Here is a 23,869-nt window from a genome sequence, read left to right as displayed (position 1 = left end):
TCTATTCCTAATGAATTTGGACCAATAATTTTTTTCTGGAACTGTTCCAGTAATGGCAATAATCACTATCTACAGATTCCTTTATTTTTATTACATAGATTAATTCATTCAGAAAAGTCATATAATTAGAAGCCTGTTAAAGGAAATTGCATTAAGGAAATAAATCTATTATCACATTTAATTCTAACAATAAGTTAACAGTCACAAGCACAGTCATGTTTCCAAAGGGAATTGCTGATAATACACAAAAGAAGACCTGGAACATTTTATAGGATAAGCCAAATGTTAGGCCACAATAAAAATGTCTCAGTAAATTTTAAAGGATTGAAATCATTCAAAGTATTTTCTCTGGCCACATTGGAAAGAAGCTAGCAAACAACAATGGAGGGAAACTAGAAAATTCACAATATATGGAAATTATACAGTTCACTATTAACCAGTGGTTCAAAAAGAAATCACAAGGTTAATTAGAAAATACCTTGAGACAAATGTAAACAAAAACACAGCATACCAATACTTACGGGATGCAGTGGAAGCACTCTTCAGAGGGAAATATATAGCTATAAATGTCCACATCAAAAAGAAAGAAACATCCTCGATAAATACACTACTTTATACCCTGAAGGACTAGAGAAAAAGAGAAAACTAACTCCAAAACTAGCAAACTTAGCTATGACAACAACATAAAAGTAGGAGGATAGCCCTGTATAGGAGCAGACATTTCGTATGCTGATTTAAGTTGTTATCAATCAACTAGGTTGCTATAAATTTAGAATATTAAATGTATTCCCCATGGTAACCACCAAAAAAATACCTAAAAGATGTAAAACAGAAAATGACAAGGGAATTAAAATGATTCACTACAAAAAAAAGAAAAAAAAATCAGCTTAAATACATAAGACAATTAAGTAACGAAGGGAGGGAAGCAGGGAAAAAAGAAAAGATCAAGGAAGAAAATAATAAGGATTAAGGTGGAGCTAAATAGAGAATAGAAAAACAGTACAGAGTCAACAAAAGCAAAACCTTGTTCTCTGAAAAAATTAACAAAATTGACAAACCATTAGCTAGATTGATTAAGAAAAAGAGAAAGCAGAAAAACAAATCAGAAATAAAGATATGAATATTACTACTGACCTTACAGAAATAAAAATGATTATAAAAAATCCTGTAAACTGTTGTATGCCAACAAATTTGGTAACCTAGATGAAATAGACAAATTCTGAGAAGCATGTGAATTACCTAAACTGCCATAAAAATAAATAGAAAGTCTCAACAGATCTGTAACAAGTAAACAGATTTTCAACAATTAAAAACCTCCCACCAAACAGAAGATTGTAAAACAACTATACTCCAATAAAATTAATTACAAAAAAAAAAATAAAGAATCTCCCACCAAAGAAAAGTCTAGGACCAGATTACTTCACTGGTAAATTATTCCAAACATTTAAAGATTTAACATTATGCTTTTCAAACTCTTCCATAAAACAGAAGAGGAGAAAATACTTTCTAACTCATTCAATGAGGCCAGAATTATCTTGCTACCAAAGCCAGATAAAGACATCAGAAGAAAGAAAAATTATAGAGTAATAACCCTTATGAATATAGATGCAAAATAGGAAAGTATTAAGACATTGAATGCAACCACATATTAAAAGAATTATACACAGTGACCAAGTGAGATTACCCCAGGTGTTCAAGCGTAGTTCAATATAAGAAAATTAATCACTGCAATAATACCACATTAATAGAAAGATTGAAAAGCAGAAAACCACATGATCATCTCATTTGACACAGAGAAAGCATTTAACAAAAATCCAGCATACTTTCATGGTAAAAACACTCAGAAAACTAGGAACAGAAGGGAACTTCCTTAACCTGATAAAAGGCATTTGTGAAAACCCCACAACTAACGCCATGTTCAACTGTGAAAAATGGAAAGCTTTCTTTTTATATCTGGAACAAGACAAAGATAACTACTTTCACCACTGATATTGAACATTGCACTGGAAGTTCTAGCCAGAGTATTTAGACAAGGACAAGAAATAAAAGGCATCCAGCCTGTTAAGTGAGAAGTAAATCTATCTCTATTCACAGATAATATGATCCTGTATATAGATAATCCACAAGAAAGTTACTAGAGTCAATAAACAAGTTCAGGGACTTCCCTGGTGGCTCAGTGGTTAAGAATCTGCCTACCAATGCAGGGGACACGGGTTTGGTCCCTGCTCCGGGAAGATCCCACATGCTGTGCAGCAACTAAGACCATTCACCACAACTACTGAGCCTGTGCTCTAGAGCCCTCAAGGCACCGCTACTGACCCTGCATGCCACAGCTACTTTAGCCCACGCGTCTAGAGCCCATGATCTTCAACAGGAGAAGCCCACGCACCACAATGAAGAGTAGCTCCTGCTCGCTGCAACTAGAGAAGGCCTGTGTGCAGCAGCAAAGACTGAACACAGCCAAAATTAAATAAAATAAATAAATTAAAAAAAAATAAACAAGTTCAGCAAAGTTACAGGGTACAAGATCAACACTCGAAAATCACTTGTTTCTATACACTGGCAATAAACAATCTGAAAAGGAAATTAAAAGTTATGCCATTTAAAATAGCATCTGAAAATAAATGCCCAGGAATACATTTAACCAATGTGGTAAAAGACTTCTGTGCCGAGAACCACAAAAAAATAGACCTATAGACCAATTGAATAAAATTAAGGATCCAGAAATAAACCCATATCTTTGGAAAATTCATTTTAGACAAGGGTGCTAAGTCAAAGCTTTGACAACAGCTTTGGGAAAGAAAAAGCTTGTCAACAAGTGTTGCTAAATGATTGGATTTCCACATGGAAAAGAATTAACTTGAACCCATACCTCACACCATATTCAAACATGAACTCAAAACAGATCAGTGTTCTAAATAGAAGAACTAAAACTATAAAACACTTTGAAGAAAACATAAGGCTAAATCTTCAAGACCTTGAATTTGGCAATGGATTCTTATGCATGACACCAGTAAGGTGAGCATGAAAAGAAAAAAATACATAAATAGTGCGGCACCAAAATTAAAAGTTTTTGTGCATCAAAGTATTATCAAGAACTTTAAAAGACAGCCTACAGAACGAGAGAAAATATTTGGAAATAATATCTTAGGTAACAGTTAAATATCCAGAATATATGAAAAACTCTTACAACTCAACAGCAAAAAGACAAACAGCCCAATTTAAAAATTGCCAGAACACTTGAATAGATATTTCTTTAGAGAAGATATACAAATGGCCAATAAGAACACGAAAAGATGCTCTGTGGCAGTGGTCCCCAACCTTTTTGTCACCTGGGACTGGTTTTATGTAAAACAATTTTTCCACTGATGGGGCGGGGCGGGATGGTTCAGGTGGTAATTTGAGGGACAGGGAGCGGCAGATGAAGCTTTAGTCACTTGCCCATCGCTTGCCCACCGTTTCCTGGGTTGGGGACTCATGCTCTGTATCACTGCTTATTAGGGAAATGCGAGTCTCAAAACTATGAGTTACCAGTTTACACCTATTAGGGTAGCCATTAAAAAAATGGAATAACAAGTATTGTTGAAGATGTGGATAAATTGGAACCGTCATGCATTCTTGGTGGTAGTGTAAAATCGTACAACCACTGTGGAAAACTGTTTGGCAGTCCTTCAAATGCTAAACATGGAATTACCATATGTTTGAGTAATTCCACTTCCTAGGTACGTACCCAAAAGAACTGAAAAGAGAGATTCAGATATTGTATGCTAATGTTTATTGCAGCATTGTTTACAGTAGCCAAAAAATTGAAACAATCTAAATGTCCATTAACAGATGAATGGGTAAACTAATGTGGTATATACATGCAATGGGATATTATACAGTCATAAAACTGGAATGAAGTTCTGATACATGCTACCATGTGGATAAAGCTTGAAAACTATGCTGAGTGAAATTTGCCAGACACAAAAGGACAGATACTGTATGATTCCTCTATGTGAGTTTCCTAAAGTAGTCAAATTCATAAAGACAATGGTGTTTAGGAGTTACCAGGGCCTGGGGGAAGGGGAAAATTAGGAGTTATTCCTTAATGATTACAGAGTTTCTGTTTAAGTTATGGATAAGTTTTGGAAATAGATAGTAATTATGCTTGCACATCATTATGAATGTAATTGTCACTTAGTTGTACACTTAAAAATGGTTAAAATGTTAACTATATTTATTACAATAAAATAAAAAGGAAAACAAAAACAGTTGACCATAAATGTGATGTTTGTTTCCGGACTTTCAGTTGTACCCTATTGCTTTATATGTCTATCCTTACGCCAGCTCCACATTGTCTTGATTATTGTAGATCTGTAGTGACTTGAAATCAGAAAGTGTAACTCCTCCAACTTTCTTCTTTTCAAGATTTTTTGAATATTATGTGTTCCTTGAATTTCCATATGAATTTTAGAATTTGCTTATCAGTTTCTGGAAGTGAGTTATTAAGCCCAGTCTGCCACTCCTAGTTGTGGGACCTTTGAAAAATTGCTTATCTCTTTTTTTTCATAATTCTTATTATAGGTTATGAGAGTTAAATGAGAACAAAACATATAAAACCTGACAATTTAATGCTTACCATATAGTAAATACTCAGTATACTACTAGTGGTAATATTACTATTATAACTACTAGTGTTACTGCCAATGTAATACCACCTTTTATATATTGATTAGAGTAAAAGAGCACTCTACCTCTAGAATGATTCCTTTAGTGAGGAAAGCAGTGTGTTGTAAGGGAAAGAACATGAAATTTGGAATCAGTCTTCCTGAGTGCAAAACTATAGAATACTGATGGTATGTTAAATTGATAGGTATTCTAAACATAGCTGTGTTTCATGATGCCATGAAAATAGAAATGTCTGCTATTGTTCTTGATACATCTTAGTTGTGACAGAATCTATCAGTAAAAGTGACAGTTTGAGCATCATTAAAACCATCGATAAGAGAAGTTTAATTATGGTTAAAAATCTAACTTATGTTTCCTCTTTCAGTAGTCATTCACTGTCTACCTTTTTAAACTACTATATGGAAAACCTGAGTACAAAATGGTTGTTTTTCCTCCATGGTTATTGGGGTGGGAAATGGGCAATTATTGGTGGCACTCTGATGCTAATGGCAGAAATAGTCCATATTTTTAATACACTGTTGCCAGTTTTGAGAATATTTTTTTCTCCTAATTTCAGGTTGGGTGGGACTATATCAGCATACAAGATAGTACCAGATGAAATAGAAGAAATCAAGGTATAGTATGGCGTTTTTCACCTCTACAAAGAATTAGTATCTCGGTGGGAAGGTGGGCAAATAATTGTTTTTTCTTTATCCGATTGAATCTTTGGCTGTGTTACGCCATCATTTAATTCCCAGTTATCCTGTTTGAATTAAAATATACGTATCAGATAATCATCATCAGATTTCATCTACCATCATCAATACATGTTAGGAAAATCAAGAAAGCAACCCTTTCTGGTAAAATTCATTGAAAATTTACTTAAGAAAGCACTTTATAAGCATTAGTATGCATAATGGATTTTTTAAAATCTTGTTTTAATTTCTTTTCCCTATAATCTTTCACCAATTATAAATAATATTAGTATTCTAGTATATACTTCCTGGTTCCTTTGATAATACAGTAGGTCTATCTCAATTTAAAATTTACAGTACAATAAATGAAAAATTGACCTTATTATTTGAATATTATAGCATTGTTACATTTTTCTGTCTCTAACATTTTACTAAATTCTGTGGACTATTAGTCTTCTAGCATAACACGTGACCCTCTCCTAAAAGCAGTTTACAGTCTAAAGAGAACTGAACTTAGTCTTTTCCATGAATAAAATTTAACAGTTGGATAGCAATAGCCAAGAGAAAACAAGACAAGTTGAGCCTGTTAACACTGACATGTAAAGATCTCAACAAATTGTTAAGTTTGATTTGATCAAACTTTTCTAAATCAAGTTCAATAAATTCAAATCTTAGTAAATAGTTCCTAAACTTGGATACATTATTTTTAAATAAGTTAAATTCATGTTTATGTTCTATACTGTTACTTTCAGTATCTCAGGTGTTCTGTGTGGACAACACCAGTAATTAATACCATGATTGTATTCTAGCAGCAAATGGGGGAAAAAAGTCAGGAGTGTCAAGAGACTCTTTCCAACTTGACATAAATTCATAAAGTAGTTTGGCTGAGAGGAACCTTATGTCTAATCCATATCTCATTTTTCAGAAGATAAAATGGGAATTAATAAAAGTCAGCTTGTTGAAATTAATTTTTTGTGGTGCTTAAAGGTGCTCTGTCTTATATTACAGTTGCAATATGTGTTAAGTGATAAAGGTAAAGTATTCTATGAAATACATAGGAAGGAAGGACACTTGGTCATTCAAAAATGATAATCATATATGACCTTTATTATGTTCAGGAAAGTTCCCTCTATGCCTACTTTCTGAAGGGTTTTTTATCATAAATGGGTGTTGAATTTTGTCGAAATCTTTCTCTGCATCTATTGAGATGAACATACGGTTTTTCTCCTTCAATTTGTTAATATGGTGTATCACATTGATTGATTTGCATATATTGAAGAATCCTTGCATTCCTGGAATAAACCCCACTTGATCATGGTGTATGATCCTCTTAATGGGCTGTTGGATTCTGTTTGCTAGTATTTTGTTGAGGATTTTTGCATCTGTGTTCATCAGTGATATTGGCCTGTAGTTTTCTTTCTTTGTGACATCCTTGTCTGGTTTTGGTATGAGGGTGATGGTGGCCTCGTAGAATGAGTTTGGGAGTGTTCCTCCCTCTGCTATATTTTGGAAGAGTTTGAGAAGGATAGGTGTTAGCTCTTCTCACAGCAAGATCCTTTTTGACCCACCTCCTAGAGAAATGGAAATAAAAACAAAAATAAACAAATGGGACCTAATGAAACTTCAAAGCTTTTGCACAGCAAAGGAAACCATAAACAAGATCAAAAGACAACCCTCAGAATGGGAGAAAATCTTTGCAAATGAAGCAACTGACAAAGGATTAATCTCCAAAATTTACAAGCAGCTCATGCAGCTCAATAACAAAAAAACAAATAACCCAATCCAAAAATGGGCAGAAGACCTAAATAGACATTTCTCCAAAGAAGATATACAGATTGCCAAAAAAACACATGAAAGAATGCTCAACATCATTAATCATTAGAGAAATGCAAATCAAAACTACAGTGAGATATCATCGCACACCAGTCAGAATGGCCATCATCAAAAAATCTAGAAACAATAAGTGCTGGAGAGGGTGTGGAGAAAAGGGAACACTCTTGCACTGCTGGTGGGAATGTGAATTGGTACAGCCGCTATGGAGAACGGTATGGAGGTTCCTTCAAAAACTACAGATAGAGCTACCATATGACCCAGCAATCCCAGTACTGGGCATATACCCTGAGAAAACCATAATTCAAAAAGAGTCATGTACCACAATGTTCATTGCAGCTCTATTTACAATAGCCAGGAGATGGAAACAACCTAAGTGTCCATCATCGGATGAATGGATAAAGAAGATGTGGCACATGTATACAATGGAATATTACTCTGCCATAAAAAGAAATGAAATTGAGCTATTTGTAATGAGGTGGATAGACCTAGTGTCTGTCGTACAGAGTGAAGTAGTCAGAAAGAGAAAGATCAATACCGTATGCTAACACATATATATGGAATTTAAGAAAAAAAATGTCATGAAGAACCTAGGGGTAAGACAGGAATAAAGACACAGACCTACTAGAAAATGGACTTGAGGATATGGGGAGGGGGAAGGGTAAGCTGAGACAAAGTGAGAGAGTGGTATGGACCTATATACACGACTAAAGGTAAAATAGATAGCTAGTGGGAAGCAGCCGCATAGCACAGGGAGATCAACACGGTGCTTTGTGACCACCTAGAGGTGTGGGATAGGGAGGGTGGGAGGGAGGGAGATGCAAGAGGGAAGAGATATGGGAACATATGTATATGTATAACTGATTCACTTTGTTATAGAGCAGAAACTAAAACACCATTGTAAAGCAATTATACTGCAATAAAGATGTAAAAAAAATAAGTAACTAATAAGAACCTGCTGTATAAAAAATAAAAATTAAATTAAATTAAAAAAAAAGATAATCAGCAGAATCTTTCCAAGAGGTATACTAAGCAAATTGGAATTCTGTACAGAAGCAGAGGCACTTGTGAATGCATAAATAGGAGATAACATGACACCAGATAGATCACACGTGTAAAATAAAGATTGTTGAGATGTAGGATTGTCATTGGGCCTTTATGCCATGTTAAGAAATTTGTTTTTTAAACTGAAAACTATGCGGTGCCATTAAGTGATTTTAAAAAAGAAAGTGGCATAATCAGGTTGGTGATTTTATTAGGTTTTTCTTTGATGAGTGAGAAAAATTATTTCAGTGGAGAAGAAGAGGTTCCATCTATAAGGAAGGAGACCAGATTTCAGGAATATAGGCAATGATTGAAAGTTGAACTAAAGCAGTGGCAATGAGGCTGAAGAAAAAAAACTCAGATTCAAGAAATATTATTTAAGAAAATAGAATCAACAATACTTGATTTATTGGATGTTTAAGGGAAGGTGGAAAGGTTGACCTAGGTTTCTGCCTTGGGAATCTGAGTAGATTGTGTTGCTATTAACCTAAAGAGGAGATACAAAACAAGGAATAAGTTTGAGAGGAAATAGGGTAAGTTTTGGACTTACTGAATTTGAGGTTCCTCTTAGATAACCATATATCCACTAAGCTATGGGGTAAATCAGCTTGTAACTCAGAAGAAAGATAATTCTTTCAGTTGATACTGAGATTTGTCATTATGCAAAAATTAGCTGAGGCCATGCTAGTTAATGGAATTGCCTAAAAGAGCTATATGAGATCATAATAGTGATCCAAAACTGTTGCCTTGGGGAAGGCCCATCCTAGAAACAGAGGATAAATATACTCTTCTATTAGTTTAATTAATTAGCAGAAATGTTTCCTATTTTTTAGTAGTGACTTTTTCTCTAAAGGAGTAGTGTTTTTCATTGTGTTTTCTTTTTAATTCTAGAAGTTTAACAGTTACTCAAGAGATTCCTTGAAAAAAACATGATTCATGGATGACATGTAATAGTGATTTTTTTCCATCAGTTACTGTTATTCTATCTAAAACAGCTTTAGAGAGTTTGAGGCCTAAGGCATAAAAAAATGTGAAATTGATTCTTCCTTTCAAAAGTGTTGGAAGAAAAACAGTCATAAAATATTGCAACATTTTTTGGCACCATTAGTATTTTCAGCTGATACCTTTTTGTTTTGATTGGAGGAAATTTGAAACATCTGGTTGTAATCTTTATTTTATTTGGCTAGTATATGAGTAATTTTAAATTATCTAAATAGTGCAATTGAGTCTAAATTTGAAATATACTCTTTGTAGTATACAATGTATAAATAAATATGCAAGTGTACACTTACTATTAAAAAGATATGATTGGTTGATGAAGCATAATTCAGTTTTTGTCAGATGTGGTAATCTTTCACAATCTTTATAGCACCAGAAATCATTATTTAGTTCATACATAGTTTGAATTAAGCATACATTTATTATTTACCATAAATCACCTCATATTAAATGGCTGCTTGGCCAAAACCTTAAGGGATAAAGAGCAAATACATTCCTAGCCCAATCACAACCATCTCTTCCACCCAGTACCCTGAATTTTTATCATTATCAGTTCCTTGCTTTTATTTAGTTTTCCTATATATGTATACATCCTTAAATATTAGAATTTATTTTTATTTCTCTTTGAACTTTGTATGAATTGAGTCGCATTTTATTCAATCTATTGTGCCTTGCTTCTTTTTTTCAATACTGTGAGATTCATCAGGTTGTTGTCTATAGCTAAGGTTTTGGGGGGTAGTTTTGGTTTGTTGTTTTGTTTTATTTTTTGCTGTAAAATAGTGCATTGTGTTACAAATTATTGAGACATCCTTCTGTTGAAGGATATTCAACTTATTTCCATTTGGAGCTATTATGAAAAGTGATGCTATAAAACTCTTATAAAAATATCCTGTGTAAGAGTTTCTCTGAAGTATACACTGAGGAATGGGATTCCTGAGTTTTAGTAATGTATATTTTCTGGATGAAATCAAACTGTTTTCTAAGGTAGTTAAGCCAATTTATACTGCCACTTGGCTGAATTTATTTAAAATAGAGATATTTAAGTATTAACTCTTTAATCTATTTGTAATTTATATTGGTATAAATTTGTTTTTATTTACAAATGAGATGACTAAACTTTCATAACATTTTCCAAATGTATCTATTTCCCCAGCCCAATTTATTGAAAAACCTATCTTTTCCCCCTGTGGTTTGAATTGCCTCATGTACCATGTATTAAATTTTCATATGCCTAGACACATACATACACATACACAAATCTCTCTTTTCCTGAACTGTTGTTTCATTGATCTATTTATCTGTTCCTTTGCTAGCACCATACTATTATGATTATAGTGCTTTTTTTATATAGTAGGAAAGGTTGTATGTTGTTTTTCTTTTTTATTCTGTTGGCTCATGTATTAATTGCTCCAGATATTACACTGAGTTTGTCAAGTTCAAAAGTGTTCCTACTGAGGAGACTTTTGGTTCTAGCCAAGGCAGAGTAGTCCTGTTCTTCCAAAAGCTTTCCTCTCACAATTAAAAATCCGTGGACTTTTGTTTGTTTATATTAAAAAATAAACAAGCATAGAAAGACTCTGAAAGGTAGGAAGAAGAAATCAGACTGCCTTAGGACTTAAGGACTTGAGGAATGACATGGCAGTGAGTTACCTGGGTTTCTTTTTGTCTCCCATTTTACCCAGCCTCCAACCTGGAACCACCAACAGGCAGAGAAGAAAAGCACGTAGAAAAGCCTGTTCCCTCTTGCCAAAGGACCCAAGACAAGGGTGGACTAACAGAACAGAAAGCCTTTTTGGCATGCCCTCCCTACTCCAGCCAAATGCCAATGGGAAAACTACTTAACTTCCCCAGAGTTTCAGCAGAGCCAAGAAGGGAGCTGATCTTCCACCTCACCCCCTGCCACCTGACAGAAGCAGGTGGCAGATCTCTGAATTCCCCCTGCCAGTGGTGTTGGTGGGGTGATCAGGGAGCTATTCTTCCATCTCTCACATAGCAGAGTAGACAGTTCTCTGATTTCCCTGCCAGAATATTCTAGTGGGGACCAAGTAGCGAGTTGATCTTCTGTCACCAGCCCAGTGGAAACAGGTTATGCTCTGATTCCTCCTGCAGGGTAGTGTCAGTAGGGTACAGTGATGAGCTGAGACTCCCCCAACCCAGCAGAAGTTAGACCAAGAGGCAGTGCAAGATTGGACTAGTCACCACTCTACTTCATCCTCCCTTTACTGTGTTAATGAGGCCTTTAAGGGAGATGACACTCCACCCTCATATACATCAACATCAGTGGAGATGTTACTGCACTCTCAGTATGAGTCAACATTCTACTTCCCCTCTCAGTGTTAACAGGGTCCAGCAGGGAGCTGAATATCTCATACTAACAGCATTGTGGAGCAAGGTGATGCACCACTTTCACCAGAAAGGTTTCAGCAAGGTTAAGAGAAGAGTTAAACTTCTACCCTATTGTCTTCAATGAGGCAGTGGGAATCAGTGCTTCACCTCTGCCAGAGTGGTGTCATTGGGACCCAGCAAGAAGCTGAACATATGGCCCTCATACTACAAGTCAACAAGAGGACATCTTAAAAAGATTAAATAAGATTCAGAGTCTCATAATATCCAGAACGTTCTGGGAACAGTCAAAAATCACTCATCATACCAAGATCAATGAAAATCACAACTTGAATGAGAAGAAAACAGTGAACAGACACCAATATGAAGAATAATCACATGTTGGAATTATCTGACAAGGATTTTAAAGCAACAATCATAAAAATGCTTCAACAAGCTATTACTAATTCTCTTGAAACAAATGAAGAAAATAGAAATTACAAAAAGGAACCAAATGGAAATTACAGAACTGAAAAGTACCATCTCCAGTATAAAACACTGAAGGTGGGCGGGGGGGCGTGGTGGCAGGGTGGGCAGTGACTCCAGAAGGAAGCAGCACAACATTTTTCAAGTGCTGAAAGAAAGAACTACCAGGCACAAAGTCTACATCCAGTCAAATTATCCTTCAGGAATGAATGGGAAGCAGATACTTAGACAAAAGAAAAATAAAAGAATTCGTCACTAGAAAACCTACCCTGAAAGAATGGGTAAATAAATTCTCTAAAGAGAAAGGAAATGATAAGAGAAAAAGGCTTGAAAATTCAGAAAAGAAGAACAACAGCAGAATGGGTAAATAGATTAGCTGATCTTTTTTAATGATTTTCTTAAATCACATTTGAAGGTTGAAGCAAAAATTATAACACCATATGATGTGGTGCACAATGTAGGTAAAGTAAATAATGAACATAATCATATTTAAATTGTAGGAGGGTAAAGGTGCCTAAGTGGAAGTAGAGTTTCGGTATTTCACTTGAAATGATAAAATGCCAATACCAGTAGACTGTTTTAAGTTACATCTGTATATTGAAACACCAAGCAGCCACTAAAGTATTCAAAATTGTGTACTCAAAAACACTAAGTTAAGATGGAATCCTAAAAAGTGCTCAAGTAATCCACAATAAGGCATGAAAAGAGAAACAGAAGATACAAACAAAAGATAAATAATAAAATGGCAGATTTAAATCCTGAGATATCAACAATTACCTTAAATAAATAATCTAAATATACCAATTAAAAGACAGAAATTGATGTAATGGATTTTAAAAAATGATCCAACATAAGCCATTCTCAAGAAACTCATTTGAAAAACAATGACATAGGTAGGTTGAAAGTAAAAGGATAGAAAAAGATATACCATGAAAACACTAATTTTTAGGGAAGAGGAAAGCTCTCAAGTCACTAATCTATGTTTCTTCCTCAAGAAACTCGAAGAATAAGAGCCAGATATAGTCAGAGCAAGAAGAAGACAGGAGATACTTAAGAATTGGAATCAGTGAAATTGGGAACATTAAAATGACAGGGGAAAATCAAATAAAAAGCTGGTTCTTTTAAAACTCAATAAAATTAGTAAAAACCTCTTACTAGACTAACAAAAGTAAAGAAGACACAATCACCTATATTAGGATTGGACAAAGACTATCACTGCAGATCTTCTAGTCATTAAAAGGATAATTAGAAAAGGCTTTGAAAAACTATACTCATAAATTGGACAACTTAGAAGAAATGGACCACTTCCTCAAAACCCACATACTACCAAAACTAACCACAATGACATAGGCAATCTGCATAGTTGTATAACCATTAAAGAAATTAAATTTGTAATGAAAAAGCTCCTAATAAAGCTCCAGTCCCAGATGGTTTCATGGGAGAATTCTATCACACATTAAAGAAGAATTAATACCTATTTTACTAAGCTTTACTGAGTCATTTCCCACCTTGTTTTATGAGGCTAGTATTATATTGATACCAAAATCAGAAAAAGACAGTACACAAATGAAAACTGTAGACCAAGATCTCTTACGAACTTGAAATCCTCTACTAAATATTACCAAATCAAATCCAACAATGTATAAAAAATTATACACTACTACTAAGTGGGATTTATTTGAGGTAAAAACTTGTTCAACATTGGAAAAACAATCAGTGTTATCTATCATATCTACAAGCTAAAAAAGAAAAATTATATGGTCATATCAATTGATGCAGAAAAGGTGTTTGACAAAATCTAAAACCCGTTCTTGAAAAAGCTCTTAACAAAATAGGAATGGGGGGAACCTCCTGAACTTGATATAGAACATCTACAAAAAATTAGAGCTAACAATATACTTAATGGTGAATGAGTGCCTTCCTCCTAAGATCAGGAAAAAAGCAAGGTTGTCTGCTCTCACTACTTGCTTCCAACCGAGCACTAGAAGTTCTCAGTAGCACAGGAAGGCAAGAAAAAGTATTAAAAGGGACAAAGATTGGAAAGTAAGAAATAAAACTCCTTATTTGCAGATCACATGATTGTCTATGTAGAAAAAAGTATCTAGAGAAAAACTGCAGCTAATAAGTCAGTTCAGTTAATTTGGGGGATATAAGATCAACATCAAAAAGGTCAATTTGATTTTTTTAATATAATTACAACAGTAGGAAGCTGAAATTTAAAACAATACTATTTACAATTATTTCAAATAAAATTAAATAGGTCGCACTTAAGAACACACATATCTGTATGCTTAAAACTACAAAATGCTGAAGAAATAAAAGGACACTTAAAGAAATGGACAGACATACCATGTTCATGGATCGAAAGATTAAGCATAGTGAGGGTGTCATTGTTCTCCAAATTGACATATAGGCTTATGCACTTTCTATTAAAAAACCCAACAAGTTTTTTTTAAGACATACAATTACATAAATTTATTTTAAAATTATATGGAAAGGCATAGATTCTAGAATAGCTAAAACAATTTTGAAAAAGAATGAAGAGAAGGACTAGCTCTACCCAGTGATAAGGTTTACTGTTAGCTACAGTAACCAACATAGTGTAGTATTGGCAGATAAACAGATATATCAATGAAACAGAATGTATAACCAATAAGTAGACTCACACAAATATGTCCATTTGATGTTTAATAAAGCTACAATAGTACTTCAGTGGATAACCTTTTCAACAAATGATGCTGGAACAGTTGGACATCCATAAGCAAAAAAATTAACCTCACCCATTTTAAACCTCTTATATAAAAATTAACTCAAAATAGATTATAGATTTAAATATAAAACAAAAGCTGTTAAGAGAATAAAAGGAAAAATGTTCAAGACCTATGGTTAGGCAAAGAGTTTATGTCCTATTTTTTGTTTCCTACTATAAATGGAATGCTTTCTCTCTTTTTTTTATTTTAACCCCTCCTCATCTTTTTTTTTAACTGAAGTATAGTTGATTTACAGTGTTTTGCCAATCTCTGCTGTACAGCAAAGTGACTCAGTTTTACGCATATATACATTCTTTTTTAAATATCCTTTTCTATTATGGTTTATCCCAGGAGATTGGATATAGTTCCCTGTGCTATACAGTAGGACTGTGTTGTTTATCCATTCTAAATGTAATAATAGTTTGTATCTACCAACCCCAAATTCCCAGTCCATCCCTCTCCCTCCCCCTCTCCCCCTTGGCAGCCACAAGTCTTATCTCTATGTCTGTCTGTTTCTGTTTTGTAGAATAGGTTCATTTGTGCCATATTTCAGATTCCACATATAAGTGGTATCATATGGTATTTGTCTTTCTTTTTCTGACTTCACTTAGTATGGTAATCTCTAGTTGCATCCATGTTGCTTCAAGTGGCATTATTTTGTTCTTTTTAATGGCTGAGTAGTATTCCATTGTATATATATACCACATCTTCTTTATCCATTCATCTGTTGATGGACATTTAGGTTGTTTCCACATCTTGGCTATTGTGAATAGTGCTGCAATGAACATAGGGGTGCATGTATCTTTTTGAATTATAGTTTTGTCCAGATATATGCCCAGGAATAGGATTGCTGGATCATATGGTAATTCTATTTTTAGTTTTCTGAGGAACCTCCGTACTGTTTTCCATAGTGCCTGCATAATTTACATTCCCACCAACAGTGTAGGAGTAACCCCTCCTCATCTTGATGGAAATTTCACTCTGGGTAGATGTGGCCTCGAGTATGGGGCTCCCTCTCCCCTCAGCTCCCAGTTAAGGGTTATGGTAGCTCTCCAAGATGGGCAGGCCTTCATCATTTCTCATGCCTCCAACCCTGAATTGCAGAGGTTAGATTCCTGATGAATGCAGTCGAAAGTCAGGGGCTCCCTTCCTTTACCCAGCCCCCATTCATAGGAGGGTAGCTCTAGTCCTGATGCAGCACACTGAGAATACTGGAGGCCTTATCATCCTCACTGCAGCTTGCTCATAGGGCAGAACATCCACATTAGGAGAGGCAGCCCAAGCAGACCAAAGGCTACCACCCCTACACAGCACTTGGAACAGTGGCTTAAAGATTTTATCTAGGGTAGTCCATAAGAATATATTACTCTTAAGCTATTCCCAAAGGAAAGGCCTTATTTGAAACAATGTGGGGAAGTTCAAGCCTAAGGTCACTCTCAAAAACAGTGGATATTTTGGTGGTAAACAATTCAGAGTAGGCTGATAATCTCTCTAAAAGAGCAAGAAGCTAAATTAGTTAATCAGACTGAACCTGGGAGAAAGTCAGCTAAAAAGAATCCTCCTTGGATCAGAACAAACCTCAAAGATGAACTGAAAATCTACCCTGTCTGAATTTAAGTGATCAGACTGTGGAGCAATGTATGTCCCCAGGCATTGTTCATCACAGTAGTATCATTAGTGGAGCATAACAGCTTGATGTGCCAGCAAAGAGGCAAATAGTTTAACAGATCAAGGAAAGAAAAGAGTTGAAGAAACCCCTACTAAAACCACTGTCTTCCCAAGGTGACTTCGTGTATGCCTTGGCTGTACCCTCTAAGGAGCAATATCAGAAGTTTCATACAGGGTGGAAATAGTCTTTTTAAAGTAGCCTAGCTGATTTCAGTAAACAAATAAATAATCAAACAACAAAGCTCTGAAGAGGGGGAAGGGTGTCAGTACCCCAGGTTGCTACAGTATATTATATAACATGTCCAATTTTCAACAAGTATTTTAAGACATGCAAAGAATAGGAGAGCGTGACCCATACACAAGAAACAAAGCAGACGACAGAAACTGCCTGTAAGAGGTTCTACATATTGAATTGAACAGATTTCAAAGCAGTCTATTTAAATATGTTTTTAGAAAAAGAAAGAAATCTTCTAGGAAGCCGTACTGAAAGAAGTAAAGAAGCCATGATGACAGTGTCTCATCAAATAGAGACTATCAATAGAAATATAAATTGTTTTTTAAAAGAACCAAATGAAAATTCTGGAGTTGCAAGTATAGTAAATGAAATGGAAGATTTGCTAGTGGGGCTCACTCAACAACTGTTCTGAGTTGACAGCAGACTTAAAGATAGGCAAATGATCAGAACCTCAGAGAAAGGTGGAACACCATTAAGCACACCAACATATGGTAATGGGAGTACAAGGAGATAAAAGAGCACAAAAAATATGTTAAAAAATAATGGCTGAAAATTTGCCAAATTTAATTATAAACAATTAATCTACACATCCAAGAAGCTCCACCAATTCCAGATAAGATAAACTAAAATAGATCCATACCCACGCACCTGGTCTTAGTAAGTTCAGGCTGCTATAGCAAAGAGCTCATTAAACAACAAAAGTAATTTTTCACAGTTCTGGAGGCTGGAAGTCCATGGTAATGGCGTCAGTATGGTCAGGTTCTTATGAGGACCTTCTCTGGGCTGCAGACAGCTTTCTTCCCATTCCTCACATGAGAAAGAGAGCTAGCTAGCTCCCTGGCCTTTTGTTGTAAGAGCATTAATTCCATTCATAACGACTTCACCTTCATGACCTAATTACCTCCTAAAGACCCCACACCTACCAAATACCATCACATTATGATTATGGTTTCAACATAGAAATTTTGGTGGGACACAGACTTTCGTTTCATACCACACATCATAGTAAAAGTGCCAAAAGACAAAGATAAAAAGTTTTAGAACAGTAAGAAAAATGATTCATCAAAAAGAAGTGAACCCGATAAAATTAACATCTGACTTAACATCAGTAAAAATGGAGGCCAGTAGTATGACACATTCAAAGTAGTGAAAGAAAAAAACCTGTCAACAAACCAAGGATCTTATATCCAGGAAAACTATCTTTCAAAATTGAAGATGAAATACACTCCCAGGTAAACAAAAACTGAGAGAATTTATTGCTAACAGATTCACCTTGCAATAAATACTGATGAAAATTCTTCAGGCCAAAAGTAAGTGGCCACATAAAGTAAATGCACACACAGAAAGAGCACTGGTAAAGGTAATTATGTAGTTACAAAAGACAGTATAGATGCATGTTTTTTGTCCTTTACTCTCATTACTGATTTGAAAAGCAATTGTATAAGACAATACATATACAACTTTTGCTGAGCCAATAATATATAGAAATGTAATATATTTGAAAATAACAAAACAAAGAAGATAGGTGGGAGAGCAAAGCTGCATTAGAGTAAGTATATAACACCAGATGATATCTTGAATCCACAGGAACAAATAGGAGAACCAGAAATAGTAAATAAGAAAGTTAATATAAAAAACTCTATAAATATTTACTTGCCCTCTTTTCTTGGCTTCTTCAATAAACATAAATTATATAAAATCTTAATTATAGCAAATTATTGTTGTATTTGATGTGTGTGTATTTGTATGTAAAAAGACATATATATATATATGTAACATGGATAACAATAGCACAAAAAGGAAAGATGAGAGACTAGAACTATGTAGGAGTAATGGTTCTATATCTCATGAAATTAAGTTAATAAACTCTAACTCTAAAGTAGATTTTGATAAGATACATATAGTAAACCCTAGAGCAATCACTAAGGAAGTAGCTCCAAAACATATATAGTATTTAGTTTTTATATATGTATATATCCTTTTGAGAATGTCTCACATATTTGTTTTGTCCTGTTTGTTTGTTCATTTTACTTTCTCTACATCAGTTTGTATTTTTTTGTTTATTTGTCTTTGAATTTAATATTCTGTGTTCTGCTGCATTTTTCCTTTTGACCTGTGTTTACATTCTTCAGTCCTAATAAACCTACTCATTTAGATCTAAATTTCAGATATTGTAAGTTTATGTCCTAGTACGTCCATTTAATTTTTTATAGATTCCATTTCCTGGTGAAAATTTCCATCATTTTTCCTATTTTATTTATCTCTCTTCTATTTTCTTGAATTTATTAATCATAGTTTACTTTAAAATTCTTGTCTGCAAACTCCCCATGCATTTCTTGTGGAGTTTTTCATCTGTGTTTTCTTTTTAATATTGTGCCCTATTTTCTTACGTGCCAAGTAATTTTTATAAATATACTTCCTGTGTAAAACAATCATATTGGTTATAGATGATTTATCATCCATCATACTGTCTCCCTTTCTACTGATAGGCAGAAAATATGAGAAAGTGATCACTCTAATTCAGTCAAGAATTTTGCTGGGTTAGAGTTGAGTTGAGAATATAGTGGGTTTTCATCCCTTCCTTCCTGTTACAATAGGAGATTTAGCTTTGATAGTCTTAGGTTCCAGTCTAGCTCTCTTACCTCCAGCCTAACCAATATAAGCCTCAAAAACTGGCAAATATCTTGAAGTGCAAACTTTCACTGTCCTTTGGTCAGCCTTCCCTAGCAGATCTTTCTTTCTAAGCACCATGAAGAATGCAAAGGATTTCACTCTGCCTTTCATAAGCTTTTTGTCTAGCTTTGCAGGCTTGTGTACAACACTGCAATCCACAATTGTTCCAAGGGAAAAAACAGCCATGTGTTTAAGTCTGTTCAAGTTTCCAGTTTCTAAATGTCTAAAAGCTTTCTGGTTTCTTTTCCTGCCAGCAGAGGTTCTCTGCCTGGAAAAGCTGGTGGTCAGCCCTGTGACCAAAATCAGCAAATATCCCCAGTGTAGATGGGTGCAGTGGGTAAGAAAAGCTACAGATTATCAGTTTAACTTAGAAAAGTTTCCCCATTTCTAAAATTTTATTTTGTCTAATTTATTGGTTCTGTAGCTTTTCAGTGTCTTTTAAAAAGTAGGATTTTTGTAATTATTTGATTGTCTACTCATTATGGTATATAAGTATTGACCTGCTATGATCTACTGCACTCTGCCCAAAAGCAGAACTCTGGCATTATATTTTTAACTGATTATTGCTAGGAAACACTGTTATTATATCTAGTAGTTTTTCAGTTGATTGATTGAAATAAACTTCAGTAAAGTGAAATCACAAAGTCACATCCTTTTGCCAGGATTATGTTTTGTTTGTTTGTTTAATGTTCAACGTATCAGGCACTGTGGTAATTGCTTTAAAACTACTAACTCATTTTAATCCTCATAACAAACATATGAGGTGGGTACTATTATTGTTCCTATTCATAAGTGAGGAAAATGAGGCAAACATCGTTAAGTGATTTGTCCAGGGTCACACAGCAAGTAGTGGTGGAGCCAGATTCAAGCCCAGATTCTGGATTCTTTTATGGTAATGAGAATTAGTAGTAGCATAGATACAAAACATCATTCACCCAATCTTACTATGTAAATACGGCAGACCCACTGAGGAAATGTTTACTTCAATATTTGTTACTTTGTTGTTGTTTTTTTTAGAAGATGTTGGAGATAGGAGTTTATTAATTAATTAAGTTATTTTTTCTGTGTTGGGTCTTTGTTTCTGTGCGAGGGCTTTCTCTAGTTGTGGCAAGCAGGGGCCACTCTTCATCGCGGTGCGCGGGCCTCTCACTATCACGGCCTCTCGTTGCGGAGCACAGGCTCCAGACGCGCAGGCCCAGTAGTTGTGGCTCACGGTCCTAGTTGCTCTGCAGTATGTGGGATCCTTCCAGATCAGGGCTCGAACCCGTGTCCCCTGCATTAGCAGGCAGATTCTCAACCACTGCGCCACCAGGGAAGCCCAATATTTGTTTTTGATACCCCTTCTCTTAATTGGATTGCTGTTCTTAAATTTCTTAAATCTCTCATTTGCCCTTTTATTTATTCAATAATAATTTATTTAGCATTTGTTTCTTCTGTACTTAAACTCACTTGGTTATCTCATCCAGTCTCATAGCTCTTGTTTCGGTTCTGTTTCCTAAAATAAACTTTTTAATGAAGTATATTCTATATGAGTTTTACATAAAAGACACAAATCATAAGTGTAAAGCTTGTTAAATTATCACAAAGAGAACACATCTGAGTAACCCACAGCTAAAGAAATACAGTATCACCAGCATCCCAGAAATCTCCCTATGCCCCCTTCCAGTCACTACACCTTCCCTCTTCCTCAAAGGTAATTACTGTCTGATTTCTGTCACCATGAATTATCTTTACTTGTATCAAACTTTATAGCAGTGGATAATTGCTGTGCTTTTTGTTTTATTAAATGTACAATTTAGTTATCCATTCTTTTGATGAAGGATATTTGGGTTGTTTCCAGTTAGGGGCTGTTATGAATAATGCTGCAAGAAACAGTCTTGAACATGTCTTTTGGTGCACATATATACACATAATCTCATTAGATATCCACCTAATAGACAAGCTAGATGTGACCTAGAGATACTGGATCATAGGGTATATAAATGAATGATTTTACTAGATTCTGCAGTTTTCCCAAGTACATGTATGAATTTATATTCTCTTTAGCATTTTAGGAGAACTCCACTTAACTTCACATTCTCACTAACATTTTGTATTGTCAGTCTTTTTTCATTTAATTATTTCAGAGAATTGTGAACAAAAATGTTTCCAATATATGTATTTCTCTAATAACTAACTAATGATATTGAGCATATTTTCATATAATTTGGATATCCTCTTTTGTGAAATGACTGTGTGTTTTGTGTTTTAAAAGTTAGGTTAACTGTCTTTTTCTTCTTTACAGTAGGCATTCCCTGTATGTCCTGGATGAGTCCTTTGATATGTGTATTACACATTTATTCTCGCAGTCTGTTGCTTCCCTTTTTACTCTCTTAAAAGTGTCTCTGACAAATAGAAATTCCAAATTTTAATGTAAGTCAACTTGTCAACCTTTTCAGTTATAATTAGTGAAGAAATATTTGTTGATTAAATGAATGATCCTGAAGATTTCAGTGTCTTGTGCAAGAGACAGTTTTATTCATTATAAAATGTAATTTGTATGTTAAATATGTATACTAAAACTTTTAGAGCACAGAGGGGACAGTGACTAATTCTGGCTTAGAGGGTAAAGGAATTCTTCATGAAGAATATGATGAGAAGGGCTTCTAAAGCAAAATAATTTAAAAAAAGTGAGCAAAGACTATATATGAATAAGCAATGGGTTTTTAAAATAAATTTATTTATTTATTTTGGGCTGCGTTGGGTCTTCGTTGCTGCACGCATGCTTTCTCTAGTTGTGGCGAGTGGGGGCTACACTTTGTTGTGGTGTGCAGGCTTCTCATTGCGGCGGTTTCACTTCTTTGTGGAGCACGGGCTCTAGGCACGCGGGCTTCAGTAGTTGTGGCTCGCAAGCTATAGAGCGCAGGCTCAGTAGTTGTGGCACACAGGCTCAGTTGCTCCGCAGTATGTGGGATCTTCCCAGACCAGGGATCGAACGCATATCCCCTGCATTGGGAGGGGGATTCTTAACCAATGTGCCACCAGGGAAGCCCTAAACAGTGTTTTTGAGAAATGCAAGTTTGTCTAAAGTCAAGGGATTATTAAGAATAACTTTAGGAGATGACAATGGAATGTTAAGTTGTTGGAGTCACATTGTAAGTGACTTGCATGTCTTAGGGAGGGAAACTTTTGAAGATTTTGAAACAAAGACATTTTTTCAGGTATATTTCAGAGGATTTGCTATCCTTAGCAAATGAATTGGAAGGAGGTATAGAGGCAGAACACTTAGGATGCTCTATACCAATCTAGATGAATGATGATAGAGGCAAGGCTCTTGTCTTTCCAACAGTAATGGAAAATATGGGAGGTACATCACAGTGGTTAATAAAACAGACTCTGTGTCTTAATTGGATTGTGACTGTGCATGTATCTTAACCATTCTGTGTTTTCCTAAAAATATGGATAGAACAAACTAATCTTTGTTGGATTACAAAACCTGCTGTTGTTATTTTGAGGATTAAATGTTTATAAAGTACTTAGCACAGTGCCTGGTGCATAGTGAGCACACAGTAAATGGCACCTATGTGATATGATCCAAGTAGACTTGAGAAGTGAGGAGTAGAAATAGACTGATTCAGGTTTTTAGCTTAGACAACATCATGGAAGATAGTGCCAATCCCTGAGCTCAGGAATTAAAAGGAAAAAATCATATTTGAGAGGACTGATGAATGGTGGGGGGTCTTTAAGGCATACAGGTAAGAATCTAAAACTGGGAATTTATTCACTTCCCAACCCAATTAATTTAGTGTTTTTGTCTGGTTTGTTCACTGTTGATGATTTTCATCTCTCCTCTTTTCTGGTACTATTCACTTAATTGAGAGCACCTTTTCCTATGTTATATTCTCCTCAGGATAAAGGCATCCCAGAGGAATGATGGAAAAAACGTATATATTTAAAATATTAGAAATATTAAATTGCTGTAGGTTTTCTCTCTACCATATTTCTGATCATTTAGTCCCTTAAGGGGAAAAAAACAAAACAAAACAGACCTGGCCTTACCATTGTGCAATGTGGAGTAGGTAATTTTCCTCTCAACATCAGAACAGTCTGATCTGGTAAAATGAGTAGTTCTTGGCTCTCTTTGAAAAGGTAGTTTAAGCCTACCTCTCTTCTATTTTTTTGCTGCCTATAGATAGATCAGTGTTTTATTGTTCCTCTTACTAATTATTATTAATATCTTTACACAGAGGTCTTGGCAAAAATTCCATCCATATACTATATTTAACCTTACTAAAATGAATTTCCTCTGCTCTTCTTTACTAATAAACATATAAATTATATTGTAACATCTTAAAAATATTTTTTACCATTGATATTCTTACTGAAAACTAAACCATAGTGATGGTTATTACTATTAAAGTTATTGAAAATCAGACCTTTTATATTCCACATATGGCTAAATATCAGTGAATAAAATTGTTTTGAGATAACTTTTGTTAAGGAGATTTTTAAATAGAATTAAATTAATTAAATAATAG

The 23,869-nt window shown here is 34.8% G+C and overlaps 1 protein-coding gene across 3 annotated transcripts in view; it reads left to right on the top strand.

Moving 5' to 3' along the window:
- Nucleotides 1-23,869, top strand: part of GPHN (gephyrin) — a 609,285-nt gene that overhangs the window by 219,017 nt on the left and 366,399 nt on the right. For all 3 annotated transcript variants that reach the window (XM_060095976.1, XM_060095978.1, XM_060095977.1), the window contains exon 3: nt 5,228-5,285. In XM_060095976.1, coding sequence (XP_059951959.1) covers nt 5,228-5,285 — 58 coding nt within the window. The remainder of the gene's footprint in view (nt 1-5,227; nt 5,286-23,869) is intronic.

The sequence above is a fragment of the Mesoplodon densirostris genome, chromosome 4, assembly GCF_025265405.1.
Source record: "Mesoplodon densirostris isolate mMesDen1 chromosome 4, mMesDen1 primary haplotype, whole genome shotgun sequence".
NCBI lineage: Eukaryota > Metazoa > Chordata > Mammalia > Artiodactyla > Ziphiidae > Mesoplodon > Mesoplodon densirostris.
The sequence above is the reverse complement of the archived record's forward strand: the minus strand, read 5'-3'. Positions and strand labels throughout refer to the sequence as shown.